The sequence below is a fragment of the Lissotriton vulgaris genome, chromosome 1_1 (assembly GCF_964263255.1).
Source record: "Lissotriton vulgaris chromosome 1_1, aLisVul1.2, whole genome shotgun sequence".
Classification (NCBI taxonomy): Eukaryota; Metazoa; Chordata; class Amphibia; order Caudata; family Salamandridae; genus Lissotriton; species Lissotriton vulgaris.
The window spans coordinates 404,926,293-404,941,369 of NC_141685.1; the positions used below are offsets into that span (position 1 = coordinate 404,926,293).

General features: G+C 42.7%; 1 protein-coding gene across 1 annotated transcript in view; it reads left to right on the forward strand.

Moving 5' to 3' along the window:
* The window catches only part of CYB5RL (cytochrome b5 reductase like), a 182,197-nt gene that overhangs the window by 63,300 nt on the left and 103,820 nt on the right, over window positions 1–15,077 (forward strand). The window contains exon 3 of the mRNA XM_086952629.1: window positions 14,345–14,496. Coding sequence (XP_086808755.1) covers window positions 14,345–14,496 — 152 coding nt within the window. The remainder of the gene's footprint in view (window positions 1–14,344; window positions 14,497–15,077) is intronic.

Here is a 15,077-nt window from a genome sequence, read left to right on the forward strand (position 1 = left end):
GTGGTCCTGTATCCAATCTAATGTTTATCTGAGGTAAAAACCAATGGTAGAAGAGATGCATACTTTTTACCAGTTGTTAAATGGCAACATGAGCCTGAAAAACAGAGGGATCTGGTGCTTATTAGCAACCTGTACAATGAGGCAAGAAAGACCATACAGTCTTTGCATTGGCATTCGTACTGGTACTTACATAGTTGGAATCCAGTAGTAGGCTTGTGATGGCTGCCTCGGCGATGCTGTACTTACAAGTCAAGAAGATTCTCTAGTCCCAACCATCCCGTCTGCGGCTCCGTGGTTAAATGAGGAGCGCGGAGGGACAGGCTTAAGTACCTTCATTAATTGGATAATTGGGAGACATTCAGTGCCGGCCCAGTGATGCTGAATACCATATAAGGTATATCTGGGATTTTGTGGAGTGTTCGTGCTATCTCCTGCGTCTGTTCCCACAGTGAAACTGTCCTTACTGTGCACAAGCGCGTTTGCCTTCGTCAGTGGGGGTGTGGCAGCGGCAGGCTAAGTGGAGGAATGAGAGAAGCGCTGAGTGGCCCATGCGCACTGGCGGCACTAGTATACATCTTAGTGGCTCACCGTTTTGGTTTGTCGTCTCACCACCTTCAGCCAGAGGGCAGTGCCCACACTGTTCTTTTTACTTTATTTTCTGCATTCCCAGGCGTCTTGTGTATTAACAAAAAAGCCATCTTGTGTAATGTACACCTACCAGCTAATGCAGGGCCTTTTCTTCACCTCGCAGCCCTTTATGTTTCTGTATTCAGACACATATAACACTTTCGCTGAATGTTACATGAGCACATCAGAGTGCTTGTGGTTCATGTGTAGATAGCCTATATTCTTTACACTGGCGCTCTCTGTGCGATGAACGCTGTTCATCTAAGAACTACTGAACACACGGGAGTATGCACATGCGTGCAACTAACAACATCAGCGGTCCGCCAGTGCGCCTGGGCCGGTCAGCGCTTCTCTCATTCCTCCTCTTAGCTTGCCGCTGTCACACCCCCACTTATGAAGGTGAAAGTGCCTGTACAAAGGAAGCACCGTTTCACTGTGGTAACAGACGCAGGAGATAGCATGAACACTCCACAAAATCCCGGATATACCTTATATGGTATTCAGGATCACCGGGCCGGCAATTATCCAATTAATGAAGGTACTAAAGCATGTCCCTCCGCGCTCCTCATTTAACCACGGAGCCGCGGACGGGATGGTTGGGACTAGAGAATCTTCTTGACTTGTAAGTATGGCTCATGTCGCCATTCAACAACTGGTAAAAAGTATGCATTTCTTCTACCATTGGTTTTTACCTCAGATAAACATTATATTGAATACAGGACCACCACTTCAACCAATGTCCTTCTGAATAGAGTGTGTGTTTTATGTTATGTGTCTGTCTGTCTTGCACGTGTGATTTTTTTACAGGGCACTGCACCGAAATAGAATGACCTTATGTGTCTGGAAAGTACTACTGTCACTTTTTTAGGGCACTATCTAACCATGCTGGATGTTACAACCAGAATACCACATGTGTTTCTTTTTCCTGTGTTTTTTCTTTCTCATTCCAGGTCCTCATTGCAGGTACTTCTTGATAGATATCAAACTGAATAGGCACATTTAGCATATTACTTACATATTAATACATATATTACAGGTAATATACCCCTTTTTCCTGACGTGAGTAAGGTGGGGATCAGTGCACCCCGTCCTGAAGAAGAAGCCCTGCTTCTAAACATGTTGACGCACAAGTGAGGTATTGTACATTAAATACAATAATACCTCCACCACACCCCTTTTAATAATACCAGCATGGAGACCGAATACATTTTTTTTTCAGCACTCACATGCCAGGTATTTTTTAAACACTCACACGTCATTTCACTCCTGACCCCACCACTCGCATACTGTCCAATACCCTCACGCACCACACATAGAGTTTACATCAGTGCTCCCACGTAGTCACTGGTTAGTAGCACGCCGCATTCCGTAGAGGGATGCGAAGACCCCTATGTTGAAGCGTCACACCAAGGGTCCTTTTGGTGTGTGAGGGGTATTTAAAGAATACTGTGTGCTCCCCACCACTGTAGGAACCATACCAAATACTTTACTGTGTATTCCTTTTGTTTATATACCTAATAAGTACAGACAGGTAATTAAGCATTTGAACAAGACAGTGCCCGAACAGGATATAAATTGGGTGAACATTTTGAGACCTTCACAGAGCCGAAAGAATCAGTGCATGCGTTTAAATGAGAGACTTTCGCAGATTTTCAAGAAGCACAGTGAATTGTGTTGGCAGACAAAAAGCATAGACGAGATCCTGAAGCTGGCAGAGTATAGTAGTGATTACTTTGATGAGCAACAAAAAAGATTAAAAAGAAGTTTATGATTGCTCAGACAAAGCAATTTGGGCGAGGGTCCCGAAACCAGATAGATTCAAATATGAAATATGCTCAGCCTGAAATGAATGGCATTAATCAAATGCACGGTGTGCAAATGGAACGATGCATAGCCAAACTACTAGAAGTGGGCTGATGAACAATGATTGGATGAAAGGAAACATTGAATTGATTAAATGAAACACTGCTTGTCACTTTTCCAGAGGATAGGGCACAGGAAGCAAAAGTATCACCAGAATCCAAACAGAGTTCAGGAGAAATTGTTTCCCAAATGCAGAAGAATATCATGGTCCGACTGTCTCATATTCTGAGCAGTGTACGCAGAATCAAAAATAATTTTGAATGTCGAATCCTTTAGCATCAGTGATTTAGCAAACATAAGAAATAAAATACTATATAGTGTAGGGAACCAGCAGAATTTAATGACTCTGAATGATGATTTAGCAAGAAGCAATTCACAAAAACAGTGCCAGGGATGGAGAGGTGTTGGAGGGGGGGTCAGGATTCCTTACTTGGAGCAGTCCTGGAAGTAGACCAAAGTGGCTCATATATTGATGAAGAAGGAAATGACCATCCCATTTCATTTTTGAGAGACACCGGACCTACCCGTTCTACAGTTCGCTCTGTGAAAGTTCCAAACCTACCCCTCTTTGGAAGAGAATTCCAAGGTGTAAGAGTCTATAGTGCTATAGTTAAAGAAACAGATGACAAAACTAAAGCAGTTGAGGGAGGGAGACCAATTATTCCAATGAGGATAATTTCCTAAATGATCCTTTGAATTCAAGAACTTCTTCACATTCAGTTAGAGCAACGTGACACATGGTTCGGTCTTGACCCTGACATGGGTGTAGGAGGAGATAGAACTACTACCATAGGATTGCTTACTTTGAGCAGTTCTGGAGGTAGACTGAAGTGGCCCATATATTGACAGAGAAGTCAATGACCACCCTGTTTCATTTTCGATTGGCAATTTTGATTTTGCTCTACAGTTTGGTCTGTTGAAGTTTCAAACTTACCCCTCTCGGGAAGAGAAGTCCAATTTGTAGGGAGAAGTAATAAAGAAATTGTTAATCAGATTACAGCAGATGTACCAGTTAAAATTGGTCAGATGGAGAACAAACACAAATTCATTTTGTGTGATTCAAGTCCTGTGAATGTGCTGGGAAGGGATTTGCGTTGTAGAAGGGTTTGCATCATTTATTGTACACCGGATGGTGTTGCAATTGAGACCCAAGATGAAGACTTAGAGTTTAAAATAAATTCACAAGACTTTAGAGTTCAGTTGTTCCCGGTTTTAATCAAATAAGTACTGCCTCTGGATTCAAGACATACTGTCAAAGATGAGGTATGGGATTTGACTGGAAAAGAGGTTGGAGTGGTTAAAAGAGCAAAACCTGTGCTGGAGTGGGGATTTTCATATCTTAATAATCGAGTATAATCATTAAATAACCCTGCCATTGTTCCTATGCCCTTTGTTAGCCAACAAGGAAATATGATAAAGAGCGATCTTTTACATCAATTACCATAAACAGTAAAGTCCAATTGGGGCTTCAAAGGAATTTAGTATGAGTTTGAAGGGTTTATTAACAAATTAATTCAACATCAATTATTCAGTAAGAATTAAAATGTAGCCATCTTTATTACAGATTTGAATAATAATCTATAAGTCAATAGTTCGAGACAAGATAAAAAAAATATATTGGTAAGAATTACAAATAGGATACAGAAAATGTGTGTTCCATAAAGGAGAATCCCTAATCTAAATTAATGAACATTTGGGCATAAACGAGTGATTATCTTCATAGCTGCCAGGACAGGTATAATAATTTCAGTGTAATTATGAGTGACATTCAGTGAATATGAGGGACAGTTTCTCGCAAGCAAAAATAAACTAATGATGATGAGGGAAACATATAAATATCAGAAAGTACACCCATGTGAGCAAAAAGAAACTCTAAAAAGATCCCACAACTGCTGCAAAGCACCAGAAATGGAAGGGCACTAACCCACATGACACACCAAGAGTCTGACCACATAACTGCCAAGTTTTCAGGTTGCCTATGTGTGACATTTCCATAGTTTCAGTGGGGTTATAAGTCACATTCTACTACCTAATGTGTGACACCTCGAGTGAAACTTTCTCACCAGCAAAACCAAGCCATAAAGTCAATATAAAGTGCTAAATATCATAAATTGCCACCTTTAGAGCATTGAGAAGCACTAGCCTGAATACATGCTGCATTCAATCAACATTATCCAAAAAGTAGCATGACCCAAACCAAGTTCATCTTAAATCCATTAACAGTATCAGTAACAGCCAGCCCACTCAGTATGTTCCCACCTTGTACACATCCAGCAGACCTATCCCTACTCAATGTGCTCTAACTCCATTTAAATCAATCAGCCCAGTCATTTCAAAACTCTTTCCCATTCACCAGAACCAGTGGGGCCCTGTCAAGTCCATTGTATCCCCATTAACAACCATTAGAACCAGCCTTCCAGTTGCCCTGCACAGCCATCCAACCCAGCCAGTTCCAACCATTCTACCCTCAGTTACAGCAACGAGAACAGCCTTAAATAGGGTTGCCAACTGCCCTAATCAGTATTTTAATGTCCCGACCCGCACAATAAAAGAAAATCATCTAGTCAGTATTTATTTTCCTCCTATCAGTACTTATAAAATGGCAAACATTAAGAACGAAGGACTTTAAAATGTCTTCAAGAGCTACCTTAATGGTCAGTGACTGCCAATTAAAGTAAACAACATTTGAAAAGTAGCTTTAATAATGAACAGGGAGGATTTTATACAAATTCTGTTTACTATGTTCAGGCCTTTGCTGAATCTTGAAATAAGAACAAATATGGTAATATATTGTGGGAAAGGTGACACCACTACGTGCAAAGCCCAATCTTACTTTAACCCAATTCACTGTCACTGCCCTGTTTAACTCACTGTGCCAGAGTCACGAGTTCCGGTTCAGTGACCCACTGCCAGGCTGAGCCGGTGTTTTCATGTGGCCGACTAGGCTGAGGGAGATCATGCGATGCTCTGGAGTGCTGCAGTATTGAGTATGAGAGCCCGAGCCCAGCATGGGCTGGCTGGCTTCAGTCGCGGATCGGTGCTCCCTGTTACTGCCACTCCTGTTTCAGGCCAGCATCACGCATTGTCTTTGTTGTGGGTGGCAGAAGCCCCACTGCCGCAGCTGGGTTCAAGCAGTTGACAGTCATCAGTGCAACACTGACCACAGGCTGTGCTCAGTGGAAGTGACAGCTACCCTCCTGGGTTGCCACCCTCCTCGATGGTTCATGGACAATGTGCCACTCGGCAGGGGCGTAGGAGACACTAACATTCTGGGGGGGACAGGGACAACCTTGGGGACTTTCCAGTGACCCTATACAAATCACCGCCCGTGCAAATACAATTGCATAGATCTGAAATTAAATATTGAGAAAAGCAGGCATGTTGTCACAGTTATCATGTATGTTTTATTGTTATTTACATTCATATAGTAATCAGACCAAATGTTAAAGAACCATGTATATGAATCTTGCTGCACCAAGCAAACATAGGCCGCTGATTTAGGGTGAGGGCATCGTGTTTCCAAGTGCATTATGATTTGAAAAGTACCTGCTGCTCCATTCCTGGTCTCCAGCAATTTTCAGGCAACAATAAAAATGTGAAGATAACTTTGGTGAATTATGTCCTTTATTGAGGGAGATCGGAGGTTTGTGTAGTGGAAGTGTTGACTCATGGTAAGGTAGCACAGTGGGTTAATATGCCTGCTGCAAAGAATGTGTAGCACACAGATCACAAAATGCATATCATGTAAATTGGTCAGTGAGTTACTGCTTTTGTCTGAGAGATTATTCTGGTATTTGCAGTTTATAAGTTAAAATCCTAACATTGAACAGTGAGCTATTAACCGTCATCAAAGAGCTGCATGAAAACTTCAAGGTATAGATTAGAACATTAAGATTTTTCCCCAGTCTTTCCTTATCCTAAAGTTAGAAAATGGGTTCATTAGGATATACATCAATTCTGATTATTAAAGAGAACCCCCAACCACGGTGTTATGTTTTAAATTCTGAGTTTGTACTTCTTTAGTGTTGCAAAGCCATCCTGTGCCCTCCCCAACGTTTTGCGGACTTGTACTGGTGGTACCTGACTCTGACTGACCCTAGCCTCTGCCTGAACAGGCACAGGGCCAGTGCTTTTCTGAAAGAGACACTTAAAGTTACTGTGAAACACCTACATACACTAGGGTGCACTATGGATTAGGGTACCCCTATGATTGACATGACCTCTCCTATAAGCCCCTAGTTCATAATAGGGCAGGGAGATTAGAACTACCTTTAAGTCCCTAGAATATAATAGGGCATGGCAGTTTAGAGGCCAGCAGCCGTTTCTGCGTTTGCATGTGTGCACTGCTGAAGCCTAAGGTCAGTTTAAAAGTAGCCCTGTGTTGTAGGACTGCTTTTAAAATGCCAATTGTGGCCAAATTTGACTTTTGGGTTTGGGGAACTTATAAATTGATCAACTACAATGCTGGGGCAAAATTAAGTTAAGTGGAAATTTGTTTTCAACGTAACTATGGCTGTATTATATTTGCCACATAATACATCATCTGCTGTATAATCTAACAATTTGACCCAAAACTATTTTGTAGCTCAAATGGATCAAAAATTACTAAAAGAAATGTGACGTATGTTCTGTGAAGTGCTGGGTCCTTTGCAAAGGTTGACTGTCACCTTTCCCACTGCTGCATTTGTATGTTACACAGGTACTAATGAGGCAAAAGCTTTGCAGAGGCTGTTAGTATGCATAAATATGTTAAAATAATAAAGTGTCATAAAATGCATCGCATCACAATGCAGCCTTTTTATTGTTGCCTCACACTGCAACATAATTTTGGCCTCCATTGCTGCATAACTCCAGTGGCCCGAAAGCGGGCTGCACATGTTACAAGTGTTTGTACATGAAGCAGAGATCATGAAGTTTGCAAACTTAGGGGCTGATTACGAAGGCAGGCGGACTTCAGTCTGTCCGCGATCAAATCGGGGAATGGGACCGCTGGCCTTCAAGGTGGGCATTACAATGTGACCGCCACTATGGCGTTCACCGTGCCTATATTTTACATTGCAGCAGGTGCTGCTGGCTGCATAATCTGCCGCAATGTAAAAACTGACATGTTACATATATCACTGCACTACGTGGCACGCACAAGGCGGCGCCTGCCTCATGGTGCAGTGATATGTAGGGGGGCTTCTTAGATGCCCCCCAGGTCCAATGTCTGGGGGCTGGGAGAAAGGGGCCCGCTATGGGCCTCCAATGTCCCTTTCCATCAAAATGTCATGGTGGGTGAACTGCCATGGATAGGCTGGTGGGTAAGGGGTATTGTAATCCTTACTGTGGTGCTGGTAGGTACCACCAGCATTGTAGGAACCACAAGCCCCTCTGCCACACTGGCGGGCTCAAGGAGCCAGTCGGGTGCGTGGTGGTTGGTCTTTCCGACCACCAGGGAACCACCAGTCATTGTAATATGGTTGGCGTAGATGCAGTCACCGATGGCGGTGGGACAACCACTGACGGGGTGATGTGGCGGTTTCACCTCCATTATAATCACCTCCTAAGTTTGGTGTGCATGCAAATCCTACATTGCCAACCCCTGGTAAGTTGCACCACTACTGCTGAAAAAGGCCAATGGAGGTACCAATGGACAAGGTGGACTGGCTTCAAGGATCTTGTGACCTCAGTGACAGTCACTGTCAATCTAGGGTGTGCTTCTTCGTATGCCTGCTCGCAAGACTGGAGGTGAACTGCAGTATGGATCGTGGTGGACAGTCTTTCAAGGTTAACTCACACTTGCCACCGTTAGGGTCCACCTGCGGGTGCTAAGACACCAGGGCTTCTAAGATCTATTGGGCCTTCTAAGGTGTAGCATCGGAATGAGCTCTGTCAGGAGTGTGGTCTGGTGGACTGGTCATGAAGGCTGAATATGGTGCTCCAGCTCCAAATTCAGCAGCTCTGGCCGGAGTGCCACATCCTCTCCCAAACTGAACACCATAGTGCCCCACTGAGAGAAACTTGCACTGCCTTCAGCTACAACTCAATTGTGCTGCAACTAAATTCAAATTATGCACTAGACAACAGTAAAATGCTGCCTGAAAAAAATGAAGAACACCCTGAAAAAAGCAAACACTCATAAGGAATGCAAGAATAAGCAAATCATGTGAAATGTATTCAGGAACAACATGGTTACCTTAACAGTTTTAAACTCATTATTCAGAAATGTAAGTGATTTTTCCTGAAAAATTCAGGACATGGCTACAGGCACAGGAAGGGACCGTTTCAATGTCCATTGCTTATATCCTTTAAAAATGTAAGCAGTGTGGTTTGAAAAAAAATCACATCCCCGAACACAGTGCCGTGGTACACATTTTATAAGCTAAAATAATTAAAACAGTTGAAAAGGATTGTATTAAACTTTTCCACTTCACCCATCAACCAGGTATTGCAGTCCATTTAGGAATGGTTCACTTCCCCACCATGGGAAAACAATGTTGTTCAAAGAAAGAAGAAAAAAAGAAAGCGCTTTAACTGGCAAACTCTGTAAAGTGGCGCTAATGTGTGTGGATGCAAATAACAATCTGGCCTGTCTGCTGACCACTCTGTACTGCTTAATTTAGGTATTTCATTTTTTTTCTCTCTGTCCCGAGGTTTTGCTTTGGAATTATAAAACGGTCAGTAAATGAGGAAATATCCAGCCAAAGTGTCCGCCTATTTTGGATCCATGTCACAGAGAAACAAATAAAGACAAAGAGATGCAAGATAGAGTACATAAGAGCTCTTGAAATCAGAACTTAAGCAGGAGCGAGACAGAGACAGAAATGGGTATGAAGGAAAAGAGACAGTTGTTTTCCCCTTCTCTGCCCTTCCCAGAACGCCTAGCCTTCCTGCAGCATAACAAAGGGCAGAGGGCGGGTGGCCTCTTTGACTCCAGGCAGGTCAAGTACAGGGCCATTAGGTAGCGCTTTCACGCGCTAATGGCCCTGCCACAAACAGGAGAGAGAGAGAGGAAATTCTTTTGTCCCCTCGTCCCCCCCACCCTTGTCCCCCGTGTCCCCCACTCCAAAATCTGGGGGATATATCCCCCGCGTCCCCCACACTTCCTACGCCCATGCCACTGGTATGGCAAGAAAAACAAAACTGCCATCCACCTCAGTGTCTGTTTAATATCCCTGGCAGCGGCGTGTTGCAATGTATTTAATGTTCTCAGGGTTTGATGCAGCGACTGTTGTGTGGACAAAGAGCATGCAGCTGAGCAGCACATTGCGCTTGCTGCTTAGATGCATTCTCCAGCCTCCCCACTGACAAAGCTCCTCGGGATGGTCCCTGGGGCGCTATATTTGTGTGACTAATACTTTTTAGTGCTGTAATGCGGCCACCAACACTAAAATGCGTTATTCTAACCCCTATTGTGTGGTGCTTGGCAGGGCTGACACTTTCTCACCAGTAAAACTAAGCAATGAAGTCCATATAAAGAGCAAAATGTCACAAATTAGCTTTTTTTGATCAATCAGAAGCACTAGCCTGACTATATGGTCCATTCAAACACCATTCTAGTCCCATTTGCAACCACCAGAACCAGTGCAGTCCTGTCCATTCTAGCTCTATTAACACCCAATGGAATAAGCCTGGTCTTAAAGAGTCCCCTCAACTAGCCCCATTCCCAATGGGACCCAGTCAGCCCTGCCCAGTGCATGCAAACACCAACATTATCCATCCAACCCAGCCAGTTTAAACAATCCTAGTCCCAAGTACATCGATCGACCAGACCCCAACAATGGCGTTGCTATCTGGCTATTTTTATCCGGACTGATCATTATTTTAGTGTCCCACTACAAAAATTAACTCGCCTAACCTGGTATTTTTTCCTCTTATCAGTGCAAGTTTAAATCAGAAAAAATAAGAGTAAAGTTTTTTAAAATGTGTTTCAGGGTTGTTTTAATGGTCTATGAATAGGGTTTTCAGTGGGATGAAAAAACTGGGGGGTCCCTCAAAGGGGCGTGGCCAATGTAATTAAGGGCATGGCTTAAAACACGTAAGCAAAAAATCTGTGTTTAGCATGGTGTACCGTCCGTTAGGTATTTTGCTGCTTCTGTCATTGCATCCAGATATATACTACAAGTAACATTACACTTACAGCAAGCCAGGACTATTGGCTTTGTCAATGGTTGTTAGTTGCATAAGCAACAACTATTCCTTAATTGAATATACTATGACAATGCTTCAGTTGTGAAATGATGAGACTGCAAAAGAACTTTAACGAGTCTCTTCGAAGTTATCCCAAAAGCAGTGAAAGGTGGCACTGCTGCAGAGTGAAGTTTTTGTTTTTCACCTGCAGGGTAATGGCAAAGATAGAGAGCCCGATAGGGACCCGTCTCGACACCTGCTTTTCAGAACTGCCGCTGCTCAGCGCGTACGGGACCCGGCCCACTTAAAGCCCTGTCCATGACTGATTCAGTAAAGTTAACAAAGGCAAAAAACCGGTGTGAAAATGAATATGGACTACTTTGAATAAAGTTCTGTTTATCATGTCGAGCCTTCGCAGAATCCAAAATCATGAACAAGCATCCTTATTATTTTCTGGGAACTGTGGCGACCCTACTGGCCTATCCACCCTAATCCATTCACAGCAACCATTTACCAGTAACAAGTGCTGCCCCAGCGCCTCAATCATGCCAGGATAAATGCCAGTGTGTCTCATTGGACCCGGCGGGGCTGGAGGTGAGCAGGCGGTGCTCTAGCTGCTGAATGTTGCAAAGAGAGACCAGGCCCGGCGTGACCTTCCTGAAGCATCAGCGAGTTCAGCATCCCATTGCTGCTGCAAGTTCTGAGCCCTCGGGCTAGCAGCAGTTTTAGAAGGCTATGGTGTCACAGCCACGCAGCAGGGCCGGACTATTTTCTCGGACTGGCCCCTGGGACAGCACTGCCTAGCCCCAGGGGGCTGGAGAAGCTTGCTTGTTGCTTTTGGTACTGGGGTTCAATATTGTAGCACCCCTATAAAACCGGCCCCAGTGACAAAACCAGGCCCCACCCTTCTAGCCTCCAGGGAAACGCCTGATGCCCAGTACGGCCAGTCTTGCCCTGCCACACAGACAGACAAGGTGGCAGAGGAAAGACCTCCACCAACCTGACGAACAGCGGGCCACCCACAAAAGTATAAATCAACCCCAAATTTGGTGTTTTGATGACAAACCCAATATGATACCGTTGCCTTATCAAAAAAAATCATGGTTTTCAGGTTTAAGGCCTGCTGATATTCAAGTGTAATTACCAGGTGAGAACTGGTAAAGCGAGAATGTATTTTGCTTTGTATGCATGAATGTGCTTAACTTCTTAGCAGTAAAAAGTCTCCCCAAGCAAGGATTTATTCAGTGTTTTATAGGTGTTTCTGAGTTTCCTACCTGCCTCGCCTCTTTGAAGGGGGGCTTGGACTGATCTACCATTGCCAATTTAATAGGCAAATGATGAAGGCATGTGTTTAGAATTCAATTTGTGGTGACAGGAATACCGGGACCCTAAGACACCCGTGGGAAACGATCTCAAGCAATATGAATTAAAGCACAGTAACCCTTAGATGGTCATTGGGACTGCCCAAAACACATCCTCTCAAGTCCCATTGAATTGTGCAGTTTGTCTTTTCCAATAGCCTCCCATGAAATATAGATCCAGAAATAATCATTGTATAAAACTGTTTCACCAAACATAACTCATAATTAGGCTTTCCTGTTTTCAGTTTCTATTTTTGGTAAATTCTGGTGTCTTTTCCCAGTGTTTTCAAGTGATTTCAACACCTTAAAAAACAGTGGTTATCAATGGTTACCCATTTTCACATCATTAAAAACAACAGAAAAAGTGTTTTCCCAGTGTTTATGGGACATTTTGCTTTTATTTTTGCTTGTTTTCTGCACTGATAGTGCATGGTATATATACAGTGTATGTACAGTGTTTATGAGGTTCAAATACATGTTTACAAATCAAACTTATTGTAGTACACCATACAGTACTTCTTCAGTGAGTCTTTGGTCAGGTGCGCTCACTTTTTCTTTCCCATGTAAACTTTGTTCTGTGAAAAGGCTCTCTCAAGATTGGCACTTGAGATGGGCAACGCCAAAAAAGCCAGTACACAATTTGCTAACTCTGGCCACTGACATAGCTTTCCATGCCAATAGTGGGGCACTTGAAGACTGCGATTCTCTGGGCAGGTTTGGGAAACATTTGTGTTGAACTGGGCCCTTATGCCCTCAGAGTTAGTGAAGCGGTCAAAAATGAAGCAACACTTTTGAAACTACAGAGAAAACTCCCCACAGTGAGGTTTCATTGACTTCAAATGCCATTGGTTGGTGAAGGAACACTTCTATGCATCATTGCAAGCCATTTCGCATGCATTATAAATTGAAAGTTCCTGAATTGCTTGTCAACGTTGCTTTGCTTACCAAGTGGCAAGCACTCTAACATGGAACATGTTGCAGTGCCAAAGTCACTAATGATGTCACCCAGCCTACTCTCAAGGAGATGTTTCACATCTACACCAATGATGCTTAACACTTGGCAGACCTGGGTGTTTTCAGACTCTAGTTGTTTTATTATGTCCACTACAGCAGTTGTGTTTTCTTGTAAAATTCTAAGAATGCAGTAGAGTGTACCTTTTTCACATCACTATCAATATGCGACCATAGATCCTCACATTTCATTCTTTGGCATCATCAATTCCGTAAACGGTTGCCACATGGCTAATATAGAATTCACAGCCCCTTGGACCGAGAGCCATCAGCTAAGTGACACAGTTGGGATGACTCATTCTTTGATGCACACAAACTGAGAAATATTTGCATTTTAGTTCCCGCGCATAACAAAACAGTGCACCAGAATGGACTTAAAAGTCAATACCATTCTTCATTAACTCTAAATATTGTAAATGTGCTTTCAGCATATCATCTAACAAGTGGCAAGGATCTCTTACAGGAAAGCACATCAGCTCAGGTATCGATTTTGACAGGTCATCACACAACATTTTCATATACGTAGCTGAATCACTGCAAATACAAACAATATCACTCCAATCTTTGTTGAACGTGGAAATACCCTTTTTGCAGCAGCATTCCAAATGACTTTGGGTTCCATGTCTTCCATGTCCATGTCTTCCAAAAGTCTGGTGTCATGTTTTCACCACTAGGCCAGATGGTTGGTGATAGTACTCTTTTCACATATACTTGTCACTATACCCTGCATTGAATGTTTAAAGCCTGAGGTGTTGGCAATTCACCTACTATCAATACTGACTCACTGACTCACTAGAAACAGGGGGCTGATGTATAAAGGGTTTTTTACCCATTCTCTGTAGGTAAATGCGAAGGCACATATTGGGAAAGATTCTTATGAAATAAGCTATTTCACCTATCAGTGAAAGAATCAAACTCAGCCAAAATGTCAAATATGATTTAGGTGTTTCCTGATTCTCTACTGTTTTTTAAATCATTAAATAAGACCTAAAACATGCTTCTAAACCCTGCATCTTTAGACCAAAGACTACAAAACTGAAAAAAGCAAAAGGAAGAACAAATTGTATTTTAGTGACATCCCTAAACAACAAAAGTCAAGCAGAATAATTGTAGCCCAGTCTTTCTTGCTGCTGGGTTGTATAACAAAGTTACATTGTATTGGCCCCTTCAGGAAGAAAAAAAGGCCTCCTTTACTCTCTTTTTTACTTTCTTTGAATGGAATTTAGTTTGTGGTTCTGCAGGTGTTTTTGTGTTTATATGTTTACAATGGTGAGGGCTATTTCCCTTTTGTGGGGTTTTATCAGTTATTATAGGTTTAAAGCTAAAACCGGACAGCCTACTCATAATTCATATATTTTCTTTTTTTACAGAATTGTGATGCAACAATTATTGATTCAGAAACTTTTAATGCATTCACGCTGTGCCACATTGAGCGAATGACCGATGATGCCTGTCTGTACAGATTTGATCTGCCGAGAGGAAGGAGCCTGGGCCTGACCTTAGGACAGCACATTGTATTAAGGTATCATGACTTTCACATCTACCAGTTTGGTCGTCCAGAATTTATAGTCTGTGTGAGATCTGCTGTAAAGTTGAGAAACACAGAGCAAGGTAAATATTTCGGAATAAGGTACAATTGCACACGTTCAGCTGACACACATTATAACATTTGTTTTAATGGGTAAGCTGGGCAGTTTACAGGAAGGTTACTACTAAAAGCTTACGACAATGAAAGAACCCGTTTTTTTACTTTATTGATTTTAAAGCTGCATTTGATCGAGTCAATAGAGGCATGCTATGGCATAAGCTGAAACAGTAGGGCCTGCCAGAAAGAATACTAAGACCAATAATGGAATTATACTCGGATACGTTTTTTGAAGTGAAAATAGCTGACGGGAGGAGGCTCCCTAGAAAAATTTACACAAAGGAGGGCCTAAAGCAAGGATGCGTTCTAGTGCCACACCTATTTAATCTATTCATGGCTGATTTGTCACCTAGGCTTGATGAAATCAACTTGCATCCCCCTCGCTTGGGAACTCTGTGGATTAAACATTTATCTGTGGCCGACGATATAGTCCTAGCAAGTCACACTAGTATTGGCCT